The 14,725-nt window shown below is 40.3% G+C and overlaps 1 protein-coding gene across 1 annotated transcript; it reads left to right on the top strand.

Moving 5' to 3' along the window:
* The first annotated feature begins 4,837 nt into the window (after nucleotides 1-4,837).
* anpepb.1 (alanyl (membrane) aminopeptidase b, tandem duplicate 1) lies at nucleotides 4,838-13,609 on the top strand. Its single transcript, XM_071326267.1, has 20 exons — nucleotides 4,838-5,502; nucleotides 5,610-5,752; nucleotides 5,859-6,007; nucleotides 6,174-6,300; nucleotides 6,557-6,711; nucleotides 6,964-7,077; nucleotides 7,253-7,396; nucleotides 7,583-7,648; nucleotides 7,870-7,935; nucleotides 9,624-9,805; nucleotides 10,014-10,090; nucleotides 10,270-10,403; nucleotides 10,508-10,563; nucleotides 10,676-10,823; nucleotides 10,954-11,045; nucleotides 11,212-11,322; nucleotides 11,662-11,829; nucleotides 12,068-12,208; nucleotides 12,340-12,421; nucleotides 12,548-13,609. The coding sequence occupies exons 1-20, from the start codon at nucleotides 4,850-4,852 to the stop codon at nucleotides 12,704-12,706; spliced, it is 2,967 nt and encodes a 988-aa protein (XP_071182368.1). The 5' UTR covers nucleotides 4,838-4,849; the 3' UTR covers nucleotides 12,707-13,609.
* The last annotated feature ends 1,116 nt before the right edge of the window (nucleotides 13,610-14,725 follow it).

The following is a 14,725-nucleotide window of genomic DNA, read 5'->3' as shown; positions in this document are numbered from 1 at the left end:
TGTCTCTCTACCTGTGCACCTAGCGTACGTTGTAAACTTTCATTCATAGGCTAGGTTGTAGCAACTTCCTGATGGGTATAGGGAAAGTATCATGTAGTAGCCTAAACCTATCAACGTTACATTGAGCTGGGTGAATGGAATATGAATGACAGTCATCCAATATGCTGTAATAGAAATAAGGCCATGCACCTACCGCCACTGCTATAATTACAAGTAAGTACCCCTGAATATACACTTCACTTTAACCAGCTAAATCCTTTGTAACACCTAGTAATTACATTGTACTTATGCAGATATTACATGTACTCTGGTGTACTAGTGTATTTATTCTCCCACTTGGATCGCACTTCCGAAGCTTGAAACAAGTAAGTACCCCTGAAGATACACTTCACTTTAACCAAATCCTAGCTAAATCCTGTGTAACAACTAGTATTTACATTGTACTTAAGCAAACATTACATGTACTATGCTTTACAATAGTGTCTTATTCCACATCTGGGATGACACTCGTATTAAATAGATCTGTTTTTGTAAGCTTAACCATGTTAACCCAGATGGTACACTTTAATTTGGGGGCAAGTGCTAATAAAGTTGACTGGAGATATATTTTGAACAGTGCACATCCATGGGTAAGTAATTAGAGCCTATTGAGCATAGGCTATAATCTCTCAGACACCCAGCACATTCACAAGGGATCCCAACCTTTGTCACAGTTGTTAATGAATTGGATGCAGCTGAGAAGAAGCAAAACAATATGTTGGTGAATTTAGTGGAAACTTGCCCATTCGTCACAAGCGTGGTAACAAGAATTTGTTGTTACACAGAATTACTACTAGGTACATCTTGTTATTGCATTGTAACTATGAGTTGATACAGATAACTACAATACTGTTGAAAATCATTTAAGAAAATAATGTGGATTTCTATCAGTCTTATCGAGGTGTAGATTACATATCACATGACAGTGTTCCAACTTTTAAACCAGGCTGCATTGGATTTCTCTTAATGCAGCTTCGTGCAGCTAATGGCATTTTCCGCTTCAGGTATAATGTCGGGAGACACTTGTAGATTTGACTGCTCTAATGCAGTTCTACCTCCGAAACAACCACTATAGAGGTGTCCGCTAGCGCAGATATGATAGAATCAAGCCCTAAGTGTTTATAAATGTTCTCGGGATTTAAACTTGCGAGCTTTTGGTCTGGAGTGCATTAATGGCTTAGCAGTGCCTCCAGATGTTATATATTTATTTTTTACCAAGAACATATATCCAAATACTCTCAAAAATAAGAGTATGGTTATCGTACAGTGTCGTTCCCTGGTATGTAAAAAAGGTCTAAGATATGTCACGAGATGGATTGGTAGATCAGTGGATAAGTGGGTGGCGGAACTGGTGTGATCAAATGTACCTTCAGGGAGTTAGCTAATCACACAGGTAGCTGGGGATTGGCTGTCATTTCCTTCAAAAGCCCCGTTCTGTGTTGTTTGTCTGCTGGGACTTGAGCAGAGAATGTCTCTCCGTTGGGATTGGGCCCCTATATAAGTTGCCATGTCTTGGGTGTGATTGCACTGGACCATTGTCTGCAGGATGAGAAGTCTTACTGACGAATTTGAGTGAGGAAGTGGGCGGCTGGGCTGACGACGAACTGGGGCTGCGGAGCTGAGTGCTGATCCGAGAGCAGAGGACCGAGAGGGGCATTGGTACAATGCACATCTAGTAGCTTTAGCTCCGCCAAGTAAGGGACGTGATTCTTCCTGTGTTCCCCTTACACTACTCTGTCTCTCGGCCATTTTGCCATGCCACTGAAAGCCACTAATGTCGGCAGGTTTCCCTGGCGTCTGTCTCCCAATCGTTCAGCGGGGCCATCGGTGATGTCGCCGAGCAGAGTCTCAGACATGGGAACGTTCCAGGACAGGGAGCTGTGCGGATCTGGATATCTCCAGACAAAGACATGTATTTTATTTTTGTGGGGATATGGTTCTCGTTGGGCCCTAGAAATCAATAACCAGGGGCCTCCCGGGTGGCGCAGTGGTCTAAGGCTGCTGTGCCACCAGAGACTTTGGGTTCGAGCCCAGGCTCTGTCGCACCCGGCCGCGACCGGGAGGCCCATGGGGTGGCGCACAATTGGCCCAACGTTGTCCTGGTTAGGGAGGGTTTGGCCGGCAGCGATATCCTTGTCTCGTCACGCACTAGCGACTCCTGTGGCGGGCCGGGCGCAGTGCACGCTGACCAGGTCGCCAGGTGTACGGTGTTTCCTCCGACACATTGGTGCGGCTGGCTTCCAGGTTGGATGTGCATTGTGTCAAGAAGCAGTGCGGCTTGGTTGGGTTGTGTTTCGGAGGACGCATGGCTCTCGACCTTCGCCTCTCCCGAGTCCGAAAGGGAGTTGCAGCGATGAGACAAGACTGTAACTACTACCAATTGGATACCACAAAAAAAAGAAGAAATCAATAACCTATCCCCAGCCTCTTTATATGTTGTCGGTCTTTCTCCCTGCCTGTTTTGTCCCATAGCAGTAGAGGGTCCTTTAGAGGGGTTGGCGGAGTAGAGCACGGCCAAGGGTTGGTCCCATATTGTGTGCAGCACTAGAGTGAAATTGTAGTGCCTTTCACATTATTGTTTGCAGTGCCTTCCCTTCGAATAACTATCAGAATAATTCGGATAATTCCGAATTCAGTGTGAGTGAGATTTGTAGTGCTTTTTATCATATTGTTGCAGTGCTGTATCAGAATAATTCTGTGTGTTGCAGGGTCACTTTCGCATGCCTGATACTTACCTGAGGGATTAAGGGGGAGGGTAACCTACCTGAGGGGAAGCTCTGTGTCGACAAAGTCCGGGAAATCATACGGTCTGCTGTGGGAGGTGGGGTAACGGGGTCTGATCCATGTTATGCCCACGAATTTAAAATAAAACTTACCTTGCGCATACTTACCTGTCCTGGTCTTCTGTGTTGGTTGTGTGCTCGAACATTAAATCCTGTGCTGGGTGGCGTTAAAAGGGGTTCATATTAAACTGTGACGGGTACACGTACCTTCAGAGGTACACAGAAACTCACATGATACTGGTCGATACCTTTTTAGAGTACATGTGTGGATAATCTAATATAATAGTACATTTTTCTACCGAATATAGTGTGTATATATATAAAGCTGCGTTCGTAACAATATGGGAAATTACCAGTTGAAGTGATAAATACTTGTTGGATGCATTCACGTCCTCTGAAATCGTTGGGAATTGGCCAACAAGCTGCGTCAAACATACTAAAAGTACAGATATCATGCATGTAAACCAATTAAAGAGTTAAGAAAAACATAACTTTTTACAAATGTTTTGTTACATTTAACTTCTGAAACTGCTGTTGAGGTTAGGTTAGCATGTGGGAGAAGTCAGGGATGATACATTTCCCACTAGTAATTACCAGTTGGAGAGCCGTTCAAGTGGCGTTTTCCCAGTTGTAAGTGGTAAATTCCCACTTCGCACATGGTTGACTGCAGCATTAGATACAATCATTATATCGTTCCTTTTATAACCTGTGAAATCAAGTTATTTTTACATTTAGCTCATTAAATTACTTCATGTGGATTTTCCGTAAGGGACAGGCAGCCCAATTCTGATATTTTTACCCCCAATTGTTTTTTTTGACCAATCACATCAGATCTTTTCACATCAGCTCTTTTTCAGAGCTGATCTGATTGGTCAGAATTGGGCTTCCTGTCTAAACATGTTTCCTGGACAATTAGATCTCTTTGTATTTTGAAATTCCCTTTATCAAATTAATGCTGAGATGGGTAACACCCAAGGTAGATATTAAACGATACCCAAGGTGAGGTTTTATGGACTCTGGAATAACCTGACTTTAATATCTGAAACTATTGTGAGATAAGGCACCATAGAATGCATCATAAAGATGTGTTGTACAGATTGTCCTTGAGCTGGTTTGATTGCATGGTGTTTCATTTGTTCTAATACTTCTATCTTATGAGAAAACAAAGGCCTGTATAGTGCTTATGAGCCTTGATTGCACAGTTGAACAAATGAAACAAATGAAACACATACACATCACTAGTAGTAGCTAGTCTCCTCGAGTTCTATCCAGGTCTGAGACTTGGCTAAGCTTTTCCGCTCTTTATCTAATCAACTCACTGCATATGACGTTCTGTAATGATTATGTCAAAACTTGACGAACAAGGACTGTTATGACATTTGTCGGAGGCCTTCCACGTGAGGATAATTCTATTACTAACAATACAAGATAATACTTGTGCATGTAACGAATAACAAGTTATCCTTTAACAGTTTTATTATGTATTCTGGCTTCATACCAATCAAATGTAGTTTTACTGAAGCTGTGGTAAAGACTTTACCTGGTGAGGTAATATAGCTTGATTGTGCAAAGAAACTACCACCAAGCATGTCTAAAGACACCTAATACCCACAACAACGTGCTTTCAACATCTAAAAGACTGCATTTCTATGTATGATGAATTGGATTAAGTGGTTTATTTACAATGTGTAATATTTTGTTAGACCGTATTAAATGGTGTTGCTATTACATGAATAGTGTACTGTCTCAAAATTTGCCTTCAATTCTCTTTTTCCACCTTTTTTTAAGACCTCCTGTCAAGCAGTGGCAATTGTTACTAAGAGGACAATCCTGGTTAAATAAATAAAATGAACCTAGATCTGTGACCCCTAGAAGTAACTGTGTGTCTCTGCCCACCAGAGCTATGTCGTGTTAATGGTTGAGCCATTAGTCCTGGTAGGAGGAGAGTCCACTGGTGTACCGCTATATAAATAACTGCACAGACACCACATCATCTCTTTTGCTGTGTAGTTTTACGCCAGTTGGACATGGGGGGAGGCTTCTATATCAGTAAGTTTGTTGGGGTGGTGGGCATTGTGTTTGGTGCAGGGGCAGTGGCCACCATCATTGCGTTGGCAGTCGTTTATTCTCAAGAGGTAGCCAAAAACGAGGCTGTCAGTCCGACTAATGGAGGTTCCACTGTCAAGCCACCGGTCACCACACCTGGAGGGTCAACTGTCAAGCCACAGGTCACCACACCTGTCATACCCACAACTGCGCCCTCAAATGAACCATGGGACAAATACCGTCTCCCAGACACCCTGAAGCCTGATCACTACAACCTAACCCTGTGGCCTCGACTCACCGTCAATGCACAAGGCCTCTACATCTTCACAGGGAAATCCTATGTGGTCTTCCAATGTGTGAAGGAGACAGACCTGATCCTCATACACTCCAACAAGCTGAACTACACCAATTTGGGTGATGACCATCTGGCTAAACTGTCTGCTCTCGGTAGCACACCCGCACCAACCATAAAGAAATCCTGGCTACAGCCAACAACTCAGTTCCTGGTATTGGAACTGAATGGCAAGTTAGCTGTTGGAGAATCCTACCAGCTGGATACAGTGTTTGTTGGGGAGCTGGCTGATGACCTGGGAGGCTTTTATAGGAGTGTATATACAGAGGAAGGAGAGGAAAAGTAAGTTGTAATGAAGCTTAAACTCTGTAATGCTGATGTAGATTGACTTGATGGATTACACCTATATTTGACGAAACAATTCTGAACCATTGTACTGTTTGTCTCAGAGTTGTTGCGACAACTCAAATGCAGCCCACAGATGCCAGGAAAGCCTTCCCCTGTTTTGATGAGCCTGCAATGAAAGCCATCTTCCACATCACACTCCTCCACCCCCCGATGACAGTGGCCCTGTCCAACGGCATGGAGCATGGTCTGTACTGTGAATGTTTAAAGAACGCTTTGGTTCAGAAATGCTGCATTATGACTCTTATCAAAACATCTTATTGTCCGCTCTTGTTTTCCTAATTCTTGCTCAGCTCCTGTTGAAGTCAATGAGATGGGGCCCGAGGGGTCTGTGAGAGTTTGGAGGACATCTTTCGACGAAACAAAAAAAATGTCAACATACTTGTTGGCGTTTATTGTCAGTGACTACGACTATATTAACAGCACAAAAGACAATGTTCTGGTAATGTATTTGACCTATTCTTTAGAATAACTAAGTTCAGTCCCATGTTGCCGTTTGTCACATTCAAGGAAAAAGCTCATAATGTTCAAGTGTCATAAAGTCTATGTGGATATAACTGTGTTTGTGATATACAGTATGAAGTGCAATGCTGCTAAATTGTTTTCAGATCCGGATCTATGCCCGCAAAAAAGCTATCGCTGATGGACAAGGCGAGTACGCCCTCAACAAAACAGGACCCATCCTGAAATTCTTCGAAAAATATTACAATGCCACCTACCCTCTGCCAAAGTCAGGTAAGGGTTTTATAGAAGTTGAATTTCTTACATCTTGATAAGGTTTTAGATGATAGATTTCTTTATAGGTTTCAGACACTTCTTTATGGGAAGCCGTATGCTGTCAATTACTTACTGTTAAAACGTAATAACTATTTTGTTCTTAACTCTTATATGGCATCTGTTAACTCTTTATTCATGGAGTTATTGTAGCTCTATAGTACCGTATATGGCTGAGAATGTGTCATCCTTTTTGTTTGCTGATTCTTTCTTCCAGACCAGATAGCTTTGCCTGACTTTAATGCTGGAGCAATGGAGAACTGGGGACTCATTACATACAGAGAAACAGCCCTCTTGTACGACCCTAAGATGTCCTCCAATTCAAACAAAGAAAGGATCGCCACCATTATTGCTCATGAACTGGCCCACATGGTATGTGAACTACATACAGTATTGTACATACAATATACTGTACCTCCCTGTGTTTTCATAAAACGATTAACTGGGTCATGTACTTTGGCTAACTTGATTAGACATTTGTAAGTAAATGCAGTTACTGTATGTTTTAGCAATTCATAACCTACTGTATATTATCTTGTCTTATGTTAGCTGATTACTTTGGATTGAAGTCAACCTGTTTTATTTTGAATGGTCTTGTAAGTAACATGAATCTCTTCTCTTCAGTGGTTTGGGAACCTTGTGACACTGAGGTGGTGGAATGACCTGTGGCTAAACGAGGGCTTTGCATCTTACGTAGAATATCTTGGGGCAAATGAAGCAGAGCCTGACTGGAACATTGTAAGTGTTTCAACTATTTTTCTATTCATCTCAGACCTTCATTTGGACAGCTTTCTGTCATTAATATTATTTTCTTTGGCTGAACAAATTATGAAGACAATGCATATCAATTGTCCACATGGAGTGGACTGGAGAGGTCTCCCTCATTGTATAATCATGTATTTTCCCTCCACAGAAAGACCTGATAGTTCTGGGTGATGTGCACAGGGTGTTTGCAGTAGACGCTCTTGCCTCATCTCACCCCCTGTCCTCCAAAGAGGAGGACATCCAAAAGCCTGAGCAAATCAGTGAACTGTTTGATGCCATCTCTTACAGCAAGGTACACTCAAGTATTTTCTCTGCCATGATCTTTGAAGAACAAATAACATTGATATCAACATAAATAAAATCATAAATTGTGACTAATTGTGTTGCAGATATTAAATATCTATCCATGATTAATATATATTTGTTTTAGTTGTAGCTATATCATGTATCGTCATTTGAATTCTGTGGCGTTCCACAGGGAGCATCAGTGTTGAGAATGCTCTCTGATTTCCTGTCTGAAGAGGTCTTCTCCAAAGGACTCGGAGTATGTACAGTATATTATCATATTATTAATATAATCCTGAGTAACACTGTACTGCAGGTGGTAGAACAAAAATGGTTGTCTCTGGCTGTCATAAGAGAAGAGTAAGTACAGGGTAGATGTAGTAAAATGTGTCAATGCATCTATAAGTTCAAAGCAATTATGTATGTTTATTGTGTTGCTGAATAACCTTTCTGTATATTCTTTCCCCTATTCTCCCACAGACATACCTGAACACGTTTGCCTATGATAACACAGTGTATACTGACCTCTGGGATCACCTCCAAATGGTACGTTTCCTCTCTATTATTACATAATCAAACACTGAAACAGTAGTGATAACTTGATGAAACTCCTATCAACAATAATATATATATATATATACAGTATCATTCAAAAGTTTGGACACACCTACTCATTCAAGGGTTTTTCTTTAGTTTTACTATTTTCTACATTGTATAATAGTGAAGACATCACAAATATGAAATAACACATATGGAATCATGTAGTAAAACAAAAAAGTGTTAACCAAATCAAATTATATTTTAAATTCTTCAAAGTAGCCACCCTTCGTCTTGATGACAGCTTTGCACACTCTTGGCATTCTCTCAACCAGCTTCACCTGGAATGATTTTCCAGCAGTCTTGAAGGAGTGCCCACATATGCTGAGCACTTGTTGGCTGCTTATCTTTCACTCTGCGGTCCAACTCATCCCAAACCATCTCAATTGGATTGAGGTTGGGTGATTGTGGAGGCCAGGTCATCTGATGCAGCACTCCATCACGCTCCTTCTTGGTCAAATAGACCTTACACAGCCTGGAGGTGTGTTGGGTCATTGTCCTGTTAAAAAACAAATGAGTCAAACTGAGCGTAAACCAGATGGGATGGCGTATCGCTGCAGAACGCTGTGGTAGCCATGCTGGTTAAGTGTGCCTTGAAATCTAAATAAATCACTGACAGTGTCACCAGTAAAGCACCCCCACACCTCCTCCTCCATGCTTCACGGTGGGAACCACACATGTGGAGATCATCCGTTCACCTACTCTGCATCTCACAAAGACATGGCTGTTGGAACCAAAAATCTCACATTTTGACTCCTCAGACCAAAGGACAGATTTCCACCGGTCTAATATCCATTGCTTGTGTTTCTTGGCCCAAGCAAATCTCTTCTTATTTGTGTCCTTTAGCTGTGGTTTCTTTGCAGCAATTCGACCATGAAGGCTTGATTCACACAGTCTCCTCTGAACAGTTGATGTTGAGATGCATTTGTTACTTGAACTCTGTGAAGCATTTATTTGGGCTGCAATCTGAGGTGCAATTAACTCTAATGAACTTATCCTCTGCAGCAGAGGTAACTCTGGGTCTTCCTTTCCTGTGGCGAACATCATAAGAGCCAGTTTCATCATAGTCCTTGATGGTTTTTGCGACTGCACTTAAAAGTTCTTGAAATTTTCCAAATTGACTGACCTTCATGTCTTAAAGTAATGATGGACTGTCATTTCTCTTTGCTTATTTGAGCTGTTCTTGCCATATGGACTTTGTCTTTTACCAAATAGGGCTATCTTCTGATTACCACCCCGACCTTGTCACAACACAACTGATTGGCTCAAACGCATTAAGGAAATAACTTCCACAAATTAACTTTTAACAAGGCACACTTGTTAATTGAAATGCATTCCAGGTGACTACCTCATGAAGCTGGTTGAGAGAATGCCAAGAGTGTACAAAGCTGTCATCAAGGCAAAGGGTGGCTACTTTAAAGAATCTCAAATATATTATATTTTAAATTGGTTAACACTTTTTTGGTTACGACATGATTCCATGTGTTAATTCATCGTTTTTGATGTCTTCACTATTATTCTACAATATAGAAAATAGTAAAAATAGAGAAAATCCTTGGAATGAGTAGGTGTGTCCACACTTGACTGGTACTGTATGTATTTGTTTTAACCTTAACGTTTCTTTCCTTTGTCTCTAGGCAGTAAATTCCACTGGCACGTCTCTTCCCACAGGCCAAACTGTGCACAGCATCATGAACCGCTGGGTCCTTCAGATGGGCTTCCCAGTGGTCACCATAAACACAGCCACTGGACTGATCACCCAGCAGCACTTCCTTCTGGACCCTGCCACTGCAGGGAGTGTACCACCATCTGACTTCAAGTACGTCTGAATGAAAATGATGAATAATTGCAAACTAAGTTGAGGATTAAACAAAAGGTAGCACTTTACTATAGGGGGGTATACATAACACCTTTCTGAACCAGTCATAACACCTTTATGAGTGTCACAGTATCATTCATAACCTTAATCAATACTAATAGAAAAACTGTATAGCGCACAATAACCTAATGATAATGTCTTTCCCCAGTTATACGTGGATAGTACCAATCAGGTGGATGAACACAGGAGTTGTATATCAACAGACATGGCTAGAGGACAAAACTGGTATGCATTACAACCACTGACTATGTGGGAACCTGTCAAATGTATTGTGGTATATTTAAAGCAATAAACAGTTAATGGATGGAGATGAGCAAAGCTAGGGATTACAGTACAGCCAAGAGAATCTTATCAAAGAGCATTATTTAGAAATTGACATGTTGCTTTTGTCCCTAAATATTAAGCTAATAAGCCTGAAATGACAGTCACTGAGAACAACTGGATACTGGCCAACCTTAACGTCTCTGGATACTATAGGGTTAATTATGATAACGCCAACTGGGAACGTCTCCTCGTTGAACTGGGCAGCCATCATGAGGTCAGCCATTGATATAAACTATCTATTCTCCAAATAAACATCAAATTACACAAAATACAGAAACAGTCATTCATGCTAATGTTGATGGTAATGTTTTCGCATAGTCTATTCCAGTTATCAACAGAGCTCAATTGGTGGATGATGCTTTTAACCTTGCAAGGTGAGTACATAGTTGACTGTATGCGGGGTTTAAATAGTAATAATTGGCATTAGATTGATAAATAGTAGGCCTAGAAGGATTCTCAATTAATTTGTATATTTTCTCTGTCAAGGGCAAAATATATCGACACAACATTAGCGTTGCGAACAACGAAGTATCTCAGAAGTGAAAGGGAATATATGCCGTGGGAGTCAGCTCTTGACAACTTGGACTTTTTCTACCTCATGTTTGATCGGAGTGAAATCTATGGGGATATGCAGGTTGGTTTATTATCTAGAAAAGCAATGCTAAAAAATAAAAAGCATGTTACAAATAATATTATGGGCAGTATACTAAACAAAAAAAATATTGGAAATTACACTTTTTCTCATGTTTGTTTTGATCATTTAGACTTACCTAAAATATCAAATAGAACCACTTTTTAAGCACTTTGGGAATATCACTGGAAACTGGACAGAAGTACCCACTGGACATATGGACCAGTGAGTAGATCAATAGCCTTACATTTCTTGATTATAATATACAATTTTATTTTTGCTTTTACCCAGCCATGTCCAAACAAAAGTATCATTTTCACAATATCACTATGGCTTACCTAACTATATGAAGGCCAAGACAATCCCCTTACTTGTATTTTTACACCCTCAGGTACAACCAGGTGAATGCCATCAGGGTGGCCTGCAGCACTGGTATGGAAGAGTGCCAGACTCTGACTAAAGGCTGGTACAGTCAGTGGATGAAAGACTCTGCAAACAATCCGTGAGTTCATTTCTGAATACCCTTACAGATGTAGGATCTTAATCTGAGCCAGTTTTCTACAGTAGGAAAATAATCCTGCAGCAACAGGAAATGTAAATTATGTGGATTATAATTTTTGTAGGGGTTGATACATTTTTCCTAAGGGAAAATGACATCTGAAATTTCAAAATGGAAATGACAAACTTCAGAAGCATTTAGTGTTTTAAATGTGTAAATTAGTAAATGTTTTTCCTTCATTACAAATTAAGATCCTACACCTGTAACAGTAAATATCAAACATTTTGAGTACCACACAGCATGATAGATGCTGAAATATTTAGATATTTTCTTTCCTATTAGGATACACCCCAACTTGAGGACGACAGTGTACTGCAGTGCTATTGCTGCAGGGGGGGCTGCGGAGTGGGAATTTGGTTGGGATCAGTTCAAGGCTGCCACCATCGCTATTGAGGCAGACAAGCTTCGATCTGCCCTGGCCTGTACCAAGCAGCCATGGCTACTCAACAAGTGAGTTCAAGTTTTCCAGGCCAGACTAAATATAGTAATGTTAACCTAAAATTGCAATCTGTTATTAGCCCTCCTGTAAGTGTGAGAGAGTATTCAATAAGCAGCAAATCCTTGATTCTCTGTCTGGCGTCAAAAGGAGAAATATTAAAACATTGCGTGAAAGAGACTTGTGTGTTTGACATGAATATGAGGTGCTTCAATGCCTCATATTGTCTTTGTACCTCCATGCCACATTTAGGTACCTGGAATACACCCTGGATGCAACCAAAATTCGCAAGCAGGATGCTACCTCTACCATTGTTTACATTGCAAGCAACGTGGTGGGCCAGTCTCTGGCCTGGGACTTTATGAGAGACCGATGGAGTTACATCTTTACTCAGTGAGTTTGAGCTTTTAAAACACACATTGTTTTGATTGTTTCATTTTCAAAGTAATTATTTGTCACATTGATATTTGATTTAACTCTTCACTAGATGTTGATCTTTAGCTTTACCTCTTATTCTGTCATAGGTACGGTGGTGGATCTTTCTCCTTCTCCAACCTCATCAATGGTGTGACCAAGAGGTTCTCAACAGAATTTGAGCTCAAACAGGTAAAATTAAAGTTTAGGGGATTTTTCAGCACGTACTGCTCAACATATTTGTATTGGACACTATGTCGACCTTGAATATTGAGGTTTCTACACAATACAAGTTCATGTTTCTCTTCGCTGCCACAGCTCAAGCAATTCCAGGCGGACAACTCTGAGGTTGGCTTTGGCTCAGGTACCTTGGCAGTTTCACAGTCCATTGAGAGGACAACAGCTAACATCAAATGGGTGGCGGAGAACAAGGACTCAGTGCAGGCATGGTTTAAAACAGAGGTTCCTAAAGAATAAGGGTCACATGGAGAAACAAACACCTATCCAAAAGCTATGTTCAATGTTTTATATCTCTTTAACGGTTAAGGACCATTTTGATTCTACAGCTATCCTGCCTTTTAATCAGAAATACTATGTATGAATTGAAATGTTATTTTTCTAGCAAAGACTAAAGACATTTTGATACATGCCTGCATAACTTTTTGGGGAAGTTTATTTTTTATCATAGTATATTTTGCTTAAGTCAATATTTGAAGACAGTAACTATATACAATGCTGATTTGTTATAAAAACACTGGTTTGTTGTGGAAATAATATACTTGTTTTACACTGCATCTTATGTAATTTTGCATTAGTGGAAATAAACGGTTCTCCTTACAAGGAAATAGTAATAGAAAGTGTGTAAAAAAAAAATCAATGAGTTGCCTAGAAGTATTTTGCACTTTTCCTACAAAACTATTGTGTGTCACGCTGGTATGAAGGATCGAGAGACAGGTGCAGGAATGCGTAATAGTATATATTTTTTTATTCCCAAATTACATCGTGCCATGTAAAGGCACGGGGACGAAGACCAAACAAACACGTAGACAAAACACAGGGTTGAAACCCAAACAAAAGAGGGAGGAGTACCTCGAATAAATAACACCAGCGCACAATGATACCACACGGGACAAGACCCGTAATCATCTGCACAATACAAGCGGAAAGCAAGTCAAAACAACAAGGCACAGGTACTCACACGACCAACGGACATTGGAACACTAATCGACAGCCCAATGGTGAACCAAAGGGCATATTTATACAATTACAATCAGGGAAATGGGGACCAGGTGTGCGTAATGACACAGTTCCGTAGGGATCTGTGACAGTATGTCTGTGAGTGTGCAAAGCTGTCATCAAGGCAAAGGGTGGCTACTTTGAAGAATCTCAAATATAAAATATATTTTAAATTGGTTAACACTTTTTTGGTTACTACATAATTTCATGTGTTATTTCATCATTTTGTGTCTTCACTATCATTCTACAATGTAGAAAATAGTAAAAATTAAGAAAAACCCTTGAATGTGTAGGTGTGTCCAATCTTTTGAATGGTACTGTACATAGCGCATTGATATAAATCACACTGCTACTCTCTGATTTAGCTATTTGCGCCTTTGGTTGGATTGTGATTGTTGTGGATGGCGGTTCACAAATCAAAATATGTATTTGAACCCAATAATGGTTGAATTCAAGAAGCTTAAGCTGCCTATCAATCATTGGTTTTGAAACCAGTGGAGAGCAAAAAATGAACTCTTGCAACAGCTGCATAGTGCGGATCCCAGCCTTTGGAATAAATGTAGGGTTTTTGTTACTCAATCTAATTCATGCTGATAAAAAATACATCCATAGGCCTAATGGACACATGCTCAAACTCACACACTTTTGATAGACTAAAAGGGGCAATCTGTAGTTGCTACATCCATTTTTGGACTTATAAATTATACATATATTAATGTAAAGATATCATTTAATGTAGTAGAAAGCTATGGGTTAGAAGAAGCCTACATAACCAACCCATAAAGTAAAATGTAACATCCATATATGGCCAGCTATGTAAACTTTAACATTGATTTATCCTGCAATAGATGTCGTTCAATTGGTAACATACATTTTTATCTTCTTCTAGTGCCTCTTAAAGGGAAAGTAATCTAAAAGTAACTGAATGTAATCAGATTACATTAGAGTTTTGGTAATCCAAAGGTTACGTTACTGATTACAATTTTGGACAGGTAACTAGTAACAGATTACATTTAGAAAATAACCTACCAAACCCTGGTCATCCCTGAAATGGTGATCGATGAATGTGTAAAAATGCCAGTTGCTTATGGAACAACACAATAAAAAGTTATTACCGCCCATTTTTCTCTCTTATCATCTTCTTTCAGCAACTCCCCATCCACAAAAGCTACTACTAAATAGATCATCCATTCATTTTGAAGGGAAGCACTGGTATCAGCTCAGCCCTCTCACTGAGTGCGTGCTGAGACTCCTCTAGGA

The sequence above is a fragment of the Salvelinus alpinus genome, chromosome 9, assembly GCF_045679555.1.
Source record: "Salvelinus alpinus chromosome 9, SLU_Salpinus.1, whole genome shotgun sequence".
Lineage (NCBI taxonomy): Eukaryota > Metazoa > Chordata > Actinopteri > Salmoniformes > Salmonidae > Salvelinus > Salvelinus alpinus.
The sequence above is the reverse complement of the archived record's forward strand: the minus strand, read 5'-3'. Positions and strand labels throughout refer to the sequence as shown.

Coding starts and splice junctions, on each gene's coding strand:
- anpepb.1 (XM_071326267.1), top strand. CDS start 4,850: ATGGGGGGAGGCTTCTATATCAGTAAGTTTGTTGGGGTGGTGGGCATT. Junction 7,936..9,623: donor TCTGGGATCACCTCCAAATG/GTACGTTTCCTC, acceptor CTTTGTCTCTAG/GCAGTAAATTCCACTGGCAC. Junction 10,824..10,953: donor AAATCTATGGGGATATGCAG/GTTGGTTTATTA, acceptor TTGATCATTTAG/ACTTACCTAAAATATCAAAT.